The sequence below is a fragment of the Abrus precatorius genome, unplaced genomic scaffold (genome assembly GCF_003935025.1).
Source record: "Abrus precatorius isolate BTA unplaced genomic scaffold, Abrus_2018 Scaffold10, whole genome shotgun sequence".
NCBI classification, from domain to species: domain Eukaryota; kingdom Viridiplantae; phylum Streptophyta; class Magnoliopsida; order Fabales; family Fabaceae; genus Abrus; species Abrus precatorius.
Genome location: NW_020874292.1, coordinates 760,209 through 770,679, shown reverse-complemented (window position 1 = coordinate 770,679; position 10,471 = coordinate 760,209). Strand labels below are relative to the sequence as shown.

Here is a 10,471-nt window from a genome sequence, read left to right as displayed (position 1 = left end):
GTCAATTTTACTCCTAAGTTAAATTTATGAAATAGAACATAATAAAAATGTTATAATAATAAATAATGTTTTAATCCTCTAAAAATATGTATTTTTCTATTTAGTTTGATAATTATTTTTTATTTTGTTCTTCTTTTAATAATTTATTATTTATTTATTTTTATTTAGTTTATATAATTTAATTCAGATATAACATGAACAAAATGTGTCTAACAATATTATATATTTTTTTATTTTTAATAAAATTTAAAGTTATAAAGTTAAGACTTTTGAAATTAAGATTAAAAAATACATATGAAAAAAGATATAAATATCTTATAATTATTCACATTAATTATGTGATATATTATATAAGTAAATACAGGAGAAAAGTAACAAAATATTAAAGTGACAGAGCAAAAAGTAAAAACAATTTTTTAGAAGCTTATTTAAGAATAAAAAATGAAATCAAATGCAAAAAATCGTAAACATTTAAAGAACTAAAATCTTATTTTAAAAATAAAGTTGTATCTTGTACCAAAATAGTTACTAATAATCGTTGACCAACTTAACACCCCATTCATAATCTAGACATCTCCTTATATATGGAAAAGCTTTACCAATATCATCTATGGGCTTTCCCATGCAATCAAGTTTAGGAGGAAAATGAAAACAAGGGTCCACAGAGAAGTCTCTCACACATTGAGGATTCTGGATTTTTTGGTTTTGTGAGTTGTGCAGAACCCAAGGTTTCAGGCCTCCCAAACTTTGAGCCACATACCCAAAAGTTGAAAAAGAGCTGGTCACCAAAACATCACATAAACTTAATAGATATATTTCTGTCCACGCCTTCATGTTATGCTTGTTATCATTGAACTTTTGATGCTCTTCATGACTTGGCTGATAAACACTTATCACATCCCCAGAAACAGTTGGTCTTGTCAAATACATAGTCCTAAGGTTCTCACCATACTTTGGATAAAGAGATGCTACAAGAACAGACTTCAAAGTCTGATTTTGCACTGCAAAATATTTTGAATCTTCGGTGCTAATGTTGGGTAGTATATTATTCTTCAGGGTGCAATTTAAAATCTGATTCATAATTGTTTGATATGGGGTTTTATGGGGACTGAATACTCTTATTTGGATGCCAATTCTCTCATCTGCTCTGGCTAAATATGCTTGATAGAATCTGCGAATAGGTCCCCATGCCTCATTTGAAGGGAGAAAGAGGTAGCGTCCCAAATGGTGAAAGACAGTGTCTTTCTTAGGGAACATTTTGCTTAGCTCTTGGCTGAAGGATGGAACCATGAAAAGAGAAGGTACAAAATATTGATTTGCACACAAAAACAAGAGAGGAACTTCTTGAAGAAGATGTTGGGTATCATCACATCGGAGAAACCTTTCATGATCTTCATGGGTATGTCTTATCTTCAAATTCAGAGCTGATGGTAAAATCTCCTTTGAATTGTTTTCCTTGTGTTTTTCTGACATGCTTTCATATGTTCCAACATGTCCTTTGTCGTTACTAAAGGGAAAGTTCTTGGGTAATAACCATGATGAATTGGGAAATGGTTCACAAAATAGATCAACCATATCATCCTTAAATTCCACAAGTAGGACTCGATCTGTTAGGATTGCATAGAGGAATGCTGAAATCATGCTCACCATTCTGTTCCCTAAGCCATCTGAAGCTGTCCACACAACGTAGTTACATTCATAGGTAAAATTGGTCCAATGTTCTCGGAGCATCACCATGGTCCTGTTGTAAGGTCTAGTGTTTGGTCCACAACTCTTGTGAAGATTTTCGTAGTTGCGTAGTTTGGCTATGAGATATGGAGAGGGTTTATGAGGGGATGCTTTGTGATATAAGTAAGATTCAAATCTGCTTAAGCATGATCCTTGATCAAATCGTGAAAGGACTGTTAGTCCATCAAGTGTTTCAGAAGAATTTTTTTTTGAACCTGCAAATTCAGATATTTTAGATTTTTTTTAAAAGGATGAAAAGGAAAAGTCAACACATATTACTTGTTTAAAACAAGAGATAGAAATTGATATTACCTTCAGTTGATTCTGTAAGATTCTTATTCCCTTTTGCATTATCTGTGACTTTTTGAGATTTTTCTCCCAAAGCCATGTCCTTTATTGTAACATTGTGATATTTTCCATTCAGTACCTTACTTTTTAAAAAATCCTCAAAATAACCAAAATTTGAGGTAAACATTAGTATGATTAGAGAGAAAACTAAGGCAAAGATGGTCAAGGAAACTCTGATCCTTTTGGAACTAAACTCCAACCAATTCATGTTGACTTGATTGTTGTGACTTGTACATGTGCCTCACCTTTGATGGTAGTAATCTGCAATCACTATCTCCTTCTAAGATTATGATGAATTCATATAATCATTCTCTCAAAATATTTAGATTACAAAAAATAGCATCAATAAGAAAATTCAAGTATACGTTACAGACACAACAATTATATGTTCTTGACTTTATTCTAATTGCAAAGCAGCACAGCAACATTAATGTAGAGCCAAAAGCCAACTCAAAAAATCAGAAGACAAAAAATACGATTAAGAGATGAAAGAGGGTCCTTTTATCATATTATTTGTTATTTGACTTTATTTTTTTGGTTAATCGACAGAAAAGGCTTAACATGTCCTACATGGAAAGCCTGAATAAAGTTTGCCCGTCAAAACAAATTAAAGTTCTCAACTTTGACTGCAATACACATACATCTAAAAATTAAAAAATCGCCATAATGCTTATTTGGTTGAATTGTAAGAATATATTCCATAAAACATGTAGACCACAACTAAAAATACTTCATGAAATTTATATAACTTTAGGTAAAAATAAAAACTAATAAATCAGTGTCTATGCGTAGATCAAACAGAAGTAAAAAATAATATATTTTATCATTCTATTTTCAAAAGAATGAGAATATGAAACAAATTAAAGCCTAAATAGAATGAGATCAAAGCTGGGCAAGACCACGTACCTGTAGAAGATTAAGTCTTGCAAATGACTTTTTCAAAAAAAATTATGTAGCACTTGTCTGTGTATATAATATATAATTTGTTTTTGTTTAAAGGATATTAAATATACTTACTATGCTGATCATTGGGAATAGTATCAAAACATTATTTTAGAATTTCACTAAATCTGATTTGTTCTTTCCTTTCTTTTTTTTTTCTCTTGTTTTTATAATTTAAAAGTATTAATAATATACATTTATTATTCTCCATTTTATATTGATTGTTACTAAGAAAAAATATATACATTTTTATATTAAGTGCCGTTTTAAGATCCCAATAAAACTTTAAACTTTGTTTTCGAATTCAATCCATGATTTTTAAGAAAGTTTGTAGTATCTTTAAACAATTTTTTCTAAACATTCTCCTACTACTTAGTAAATCAAATATTAAATTAAAAACTATATACATTTCTTATCATAAAAATTTTAAAATTTGTTTAATACTTTCTCAATATAATAAGAGTTTAATTTTAATTCCCTGTTAGTGTAATGATTTTTACGTTATCATCTAATTAAAATATATTTTAGATATTATTTTTATATTAATAATTATAAAAATTAATTATTGCTAATATGAAAATTTATGATTAAGTCACAGTGTAAAAAAAATTAACTGTCATTGTATTTATATCAATTTTATATAATAATTAAGATGGTTTATAAGCATAAATGGTACCAGAGTTTATAATTATTCATTTAAAATTAATATTCCATATTGTACAATGAAGCAAACTATTCTATGACCAAATTAATTATTTCAAGAAGAAAAAATAGTTCAATAAAAAATATTATATTCATTGTTTTTTTTTTTTTCAATTCTTCTGAAAAATTATTATCAGAGAAGACCTTTTCAACGTATCATTTATTATGAGATAAAGATTCTACATTGACTATAATAACTGAGAATGGTTTGACGACAAATTTTAATAATATACTTTTAAAAATATTCTTTCATATACTTGGTCAATTTTTTAATTTATTTTTGTAAATTAATTATATTTTAAAAGTTAATCAATTACAGCTGGCTCTCCAATTTTGATGATAAGAAATAAACAAGTAATTTATCAAAATCAATAAAAAAATAGTTCTATGTCATAAATTTATAATGCATCTAAAAATTATTTATAGTAATTAATGGTCAGTACTTCTTTTTTCAGCTAGTATTAATGCATACATATTAAAAAATTCATTAGTTTGATTAATTTTTATGGTAAGAAAAAAATAATTCACTAGAATGCTGTAGTTATTATAATAGTTGGATGATGGCTAAGTTATTTTAATGGTTAGTTCTTATTGTTTCTTATAACTAGAACAAAAAAAACAAGCTAAAAATATGTATAATAACGAGTATTTTATTTTGTTATGAATAATTAAAAATAAATTTTTACAAGAAATATCATATCAGTAATTAATATTAATGTAGTTCTTATTACAATTTTTAAGAAATCATAATCAATAATTTATCTATAATGCATGTCGTTAGGAATTTATACTATTGAATTTTTGTGAAATATATTATATATATATATATATATATATAAATAGAAAATAAATTAAATTATATGCGATTTTAAATTTAATAAAGTTTAAAAGAGGTAATATTTTTATGATAATAATTAGCATTTATTATATTGAATACAACTAAGTTAAATAGATATAATTTTTAAAAGCAAAAAAATTTAACATTCAAATCAAAAAATTGAATATAAGAATTAAATATTAAATGTGAGAGAGATTAGGTGACTATATGAAAATATAATAATACTTAATTAAAAATATTTTCACTTATTATAATTTTATATTTTTATATATCAACTTCTATATATAAAATTTGAGTTAAATAATAAATTAAATATTATATTAAAGATATAAATTTTAAATTAAAAAAATACGTTTGATATCTACAATGAAACACACTATTTAATGACACGATTGACTATTTCAAGAAGTAAAATGGTAGTTTATTAAATTAGTTATTATTATTCTTAATTCCGGTAAAAAAAATATTACATAACAAATAATTCAAAATAGAGGACTTTTCAACCTATAAGATCCTACATTGACTATATTAATATAGAAAATTTTGAATAGAAACATTAATAATATACTATTTTGAATATATTTTAAAATAATTAATTATTTGAAAAAAATATTGTATAATAATATTTTATTTATTTATAGTACAAATATCTTCACTGAAAATAATATTATTCAATCTAGATAAGACCATTTAATAATAAATTTGAAATAAAAAAATTTTGAACATAAATATTAATAATATCCTCTTTAATATGCTTATTGTCATTGGTCAAAATGTTAAACTATTAAACATTTATAATATTTAATTATTTACTATATTAAATACGATTAAGTTAAAGAGATAAATTTAAAATTTTGAGATTTAAATAAAAATAAAAAAAACTATATATTTAATGTGAGATAAATCACGTAGCATAATGTAAAAAATAATAACACTTACCTGAAAACACTTCCTTTAATATAACTTTATATATCAATTTCCATATATAATTTGTGAGTACAATTTCTTAAACAGTAAACATTATATTAATAAAAAAATAAATTTTAAAATTAAAAATTATTAAAAATTCAATTTTATTTAATTTCATATTAAATTAAAATAAATTCTTAATCTACAAAACTATTACTTGAAATGATAAAAGTCAAAATCAATTGCTTAAAATGTTCTGATTTGAAAAATTATTAAATAATACTGCTTTTGCTAAAAAAATTTAGTGCTCAAATTATATATAGAAAGTTGATAAATGTGTTACAGAATATGTTTAAAGGGCTACGTGCTCTATTGAAGTTATTAAGTTAAAAATCTTAATTTTTAAAACTAAATTTAAATAATTGAAAGTAATATTTTTTATAAAAACATATTTTTTTATATTTTATATCTTTAATATAATAGATACCCTTTTAATAAAAATATTGCTTTTTAGATACTTAAGAAGTTAAGAAATTAGGGTAACAAGATTTTTTTTTCCAATTTTTAAAAAGGGTTAGTGTTAAACTCATTAATAAAATTTAAAAGATAATTTTTACCATACTTTATAAATCAAGAGGATATTCTTATATCTTCTCACATGTGAAATAATTATTTCCGTTAATTTATATTAAATATATATATATATATATAAATAGTAAAAATTATTAATTTATTTTAAAAATATATAAATATTTTAAAATTTTTAAAATATTTAAGAAATCACAACCATCAAATTAAAGAAAATATAAAATATCTTTTAAAGATTTATAAATACCGTAGTAAACTTCTATTTAAAATTGTAAAACAACCATTTAAAATTATAAAATATATAATAAAATATAATATAATACAAAATAAGTTATGACTAATGATAAATAATGTTTTAATCTTTTAAATATATATTTTTTTCTTTAGCCCGATAATTGTTATTTATTTATTTTTATTTAGTTCATAAACAAAATTTGTCATTAACGATACTGCCTCTTTTATATTTTTTAATGAAATTTAAAATTATAAAGTTAAGACTTTTAAAATTAAGATTTAAAAATATATAAAAAATAAAGATATAAATATAATATCATTATTCACATTAATTATATGTTATAGTTTACAGATAAAATTAAGTATTACATAAATAAACATCAAAGAGAAATAACAAAATACTAATAGAGTGACTGTATGAAAAATAAAAACGATTTTTGGAAAACTTATTTACAAAAATAAGGAATAAAAAATTAAATTTTTAAAAAACTAACATCTTACTCTAAATGTAAAGTTAGATCTTGAACAAAAATAGTTACTCATAATCGTTTACCAACTTAACACCAATTTCATAATCTTGACATCTCCTTATATATGGAAAAGCTTTACCAATATCATCTATGGGCTTTCCCATGCAATCAAGTTTAGGAGGAAAATGATAACAAGGTTCCATAGAGAAGTCTCTCACACATTGAGGATTCTGGATTTTCTGGTTTTGCAAGTTATGCAGAACCCATGGTTTCAGGCCTCTCAAACTTTGAGCCACATACCCAAAAGTTGAAGCAGAGCTAGTCACCAAAACATCACATAAACTTAATAGATACATTTCTGACCACGCCTTCAAGTTATGCTTCTTATCATTAAACTTTTGATGCCCTTCATGACTTGGCTGATGAACACTTACCACGTCCCCAGAAACAGTTGGTCTTGTCAAATACGTAGTCCTCAAGTTCTCACCATACATTGGATAAAGAGATGCTACAAGAACAGACTTCAAAGTCCGATTCTTCACGGCAAAATGTTTTGAATCTTCAGTGCTAATGTTGGGTAGTATATTATTCTTTAGGGTGCAATTTAAAACCTGATTCATCACGGTTTGATATGGGCTTTCATGAGGGTTAAATACTCTTATTTGGATGCCAATCCTCTCATCAGCTTTGGCTAAATATGCTTCATAGAATCTGCTAATCGGTCCCCATGCCTCATTTGAAGGGTGAAAGAGGTAGCGTCCCAAATGGTGAAAGACAGTGTCTTTCTTAGGGAACATTTTACTTAGCTCTTGACTGAAGGATGGAACCATGAAAAGAGAAGGTACAAAATATTGATTTGAGCACAAAAACAAGAAAGGAACTTCTTGTAGAAGATGTTGGCTATCATCGCATCGGAGAAACCTTTCATGATCTTCAGGGGTATGTCTTAACATCAAATTCAGAACTGATGGTAAAATCTCCTTTGAATTGTTTTCCTTGTGTTTCTTTAAGATGCTATCATATGTTCTAACATGTCCTTTGTTTTTTCTAAAAGGGAAGTCCTTGGGTAATATCCATGATGAATTCGGAAATGGTTCACAAAATAGACCAACCATATCATCCTTAAATTCCACAAGTAGGACTCGATCTGTTAGGATTGCATAGAGAAATGCTGAAACCATGCTCACTATTCTGTTCCCTAAGCCATCTGAAGTGGTCCACACAACGTAGTTACATTCATAGGTAGCATTGGTCCTATGTTTTTGGAGCATTGTCATGGTCCTGTTGTAAGGTGCAGTATTTGGTCCACAACTCTGGTGAAGATCTTCATAGTTGCGTAGTTTGGATATGAGATATGGAGAGGGTTTATGAGGGGATGCTCTGTGATATAAGTAGGATTTAAATCTGCTTAAACATGACCCTTCATCAAATCTTGAAAGGACTATTAGTCCATCGAATCTCTCAGAAGCATTAGTTTTTGAACCTGCAGATTCAGATATTTTAAAAAATTTTTTAAAGGATAAAAAAGAAAAATCACCACATATTACTTGTTTAAAACCAGACATAGAAATTGATATTACCTTCATTTGACCCTGTAAAATTCTTGTCTTCTTTTGCTTTATCATTGACTTTTTGGGTTATTTCTTCCGGAGCAATGTCCTTTGTTGTAACATTGTGATCTTTTCCATTTATTACCTTACTTTTTAAAAACTCCTCAAAATAACCATAATTTGGGGTGAGTGTTAGTATGATTAGAGAGAAAGCTATGGCAAAGATGGCCAAAGAAGCTCCTATCCTTTTGGAACTAAACTCCAACCAATCCATGGTAACTTGATTGCTGTGACTTATAAATGTGCCTCACCTCTACTAATATGCAAGCACTATCTCCTTCTAAGACCAAGATGAATTCACATAATCATTCTCTCAAAATATTAGATTACATATAATAGCATCAATAAGAAAATTCAAGTATACGTTAGAGACACAACAATTAAATGTTCTTGACTTTATTCTAATTGTAAAGCAGCACAGCAACATTAATGTAGAGCCAAAAGCCAACTCAAAAAATCAGAAGACAAGAAATACGATGAAGAGATGAAAGGGGACCTTTTTATCACATTGTTTGTTATTTGACTTTTTTTTGTTAATCGACTGAAAAGGATTAACATGTCCTACATGGAAAGCCAGAATAAAGTTTGCCCAACAAATTGAAGTTCTCAACTTTGACTACAGTAAGCATACATCTAAGAATGAAGAAATCGCCATACAATTAAATAATGCTTATTTGGTTGAATTAGAAGAATATATTCCATAAAACATGTAGAACACAACTAAAATACTTCATAAAACTTATATAATTTTAGGTGAAAATAAAAAACGAATAAATCAGTGTCTACGCATGAATCAAACAAAAGCCAATAATAATATATTATTGTATTTTCAAAAGAATGAAAAAATGAAACAAATCAAAGCCTAGATAGAGTGAGATCAAAGTTGGGCAAAACCACATACCTTTAGAAGATTAAGTATTGCTAATGACTGTTTCAAAACAAAATTTGTGAAGCACTTGTCCGTGTGAATATTATATAACCTTTTTTGTTTAAAGGAAATCCAGTGTACTTACTATGCTGATTCGTTGGGAGTAGTATCAAAAAACATTCTTTTTAGAATTCTAGTAAATCTGATTTGTTTCATTCCTTTTTTTTCTCTTGTATTTATAATTTAGATATATTAATAATATACATTTATTATTTTCCATTTTAAATTGATTGTTTCTATATATATATATATATACACACACACTAACTGTCGTTTTAGGATGTCAATAAAACTTTAAACTTTGTTTTCCAATACAATCAATGATTTTCAAAACGTTTGTTGTATCTTTAAACAATTTTTTTCTAAACATTCTCCTACTACTTAATAATGAATATATTAAATAAAAAATATATACATTTAATGCCTTGTTAATGTAAAGATTTTTACGTATCAACTAATTAAAATATAATTTATATTAATAATTATAAAAATTAATTGTTGTTAATATGATAATTTATGATCAAGTCACAGTGTAAAAAAATTACACTGTTAATGTATTTATATCGATTTTATTTAATAATTAAGGTGGTTTATAAGCATAAATGGTACAAGAGTTTATAATTATTCATTTAAAATTAATATTCCAAATATTACAATGAAGCACGCTATTCTATTACCAAATTGATTATTTCAAGAAGAAATAAAATAGTTCAATAAAAATTGTTATATTCATTAATTTATTTTTCTTTTTAATTCTTCTAATTTTTTTAAATAATATTAAATTTAAACTATAAGACTTTTTCAACTTTATCATTTATTATAAGATAAAGATTCTACATTGACTATAATAATTGAGAATGAATTGAAGATAAATTTTAATAATATATTATTTTAAAAATATTATTTCATAAGATTTGTCAAATTTTTTTATATTTTTTGTAAATTTATTATATTTTAAAATAAATCAATTACAGCTAGTGTCACCAATTTTTATGATAAAAAAATAATTCATTAAAATCAATTAAAAAAATATAGTTATATGTCATAAATTTATAATACATTAAAAAAGTATTTGTAGTGATAAATGGTCAAATTAGGACTTCTTTTATTTCATATTTGTTTTCACTTAGTATTAATGCATACATATTACAAAAATAATTAGTTTGATTAATTT

The 10,471-nt window shown here is 25.4% G+C and overlaps 2 protein-coding genes across 2 annotated transcripts; both read right to left on the bottom strand.

The window, feature by feature from the left end:
- Positions 1–528: 528 nt before the first annotated feature.
- LOC113866824 (galactoside 2-alpha-L-fucosyltransferase-like) lies at positions 529–2,116 on the bottom strand. Its single transcript, XM_027501625.1, has 2 exons — positions 2,041–2,116; positions 529–1,943 (listed from the first exon to the last, which is right to left on the bottom strand). The coding sequence occupies exons 1-2, from the start codon at positions 2,114–2,116 to the stop codon at positions 529–531; spliced, it is 1,491 nt and encodes a 496-aa protein (XP_027357426.1).
- A 4,708-nt stretch (positions 2,117–6,824) lies between these two features.
- On the bottom strand, positions 6,825–8,583 carry LOC113866813 (probable fucosyltransferase 8). The gene is made up of 2 exons (XM_027501616.1): positions 8,340–8,583; positions 6,825–8,242 (listed from the first exon to the last, which is right to left on the bottom strand). The coding sequence occupies exons 1-2, from the start codon at positions 8,581–8,583 to the stop codon at positions 6,825–6,827; spliced, it is 1,662 nt and encodes a 553-aa protein (XP_027357417.1).
- Between the last annotated feature and the right edge of the window lie 1,888 nt (positions 8,584–10,471).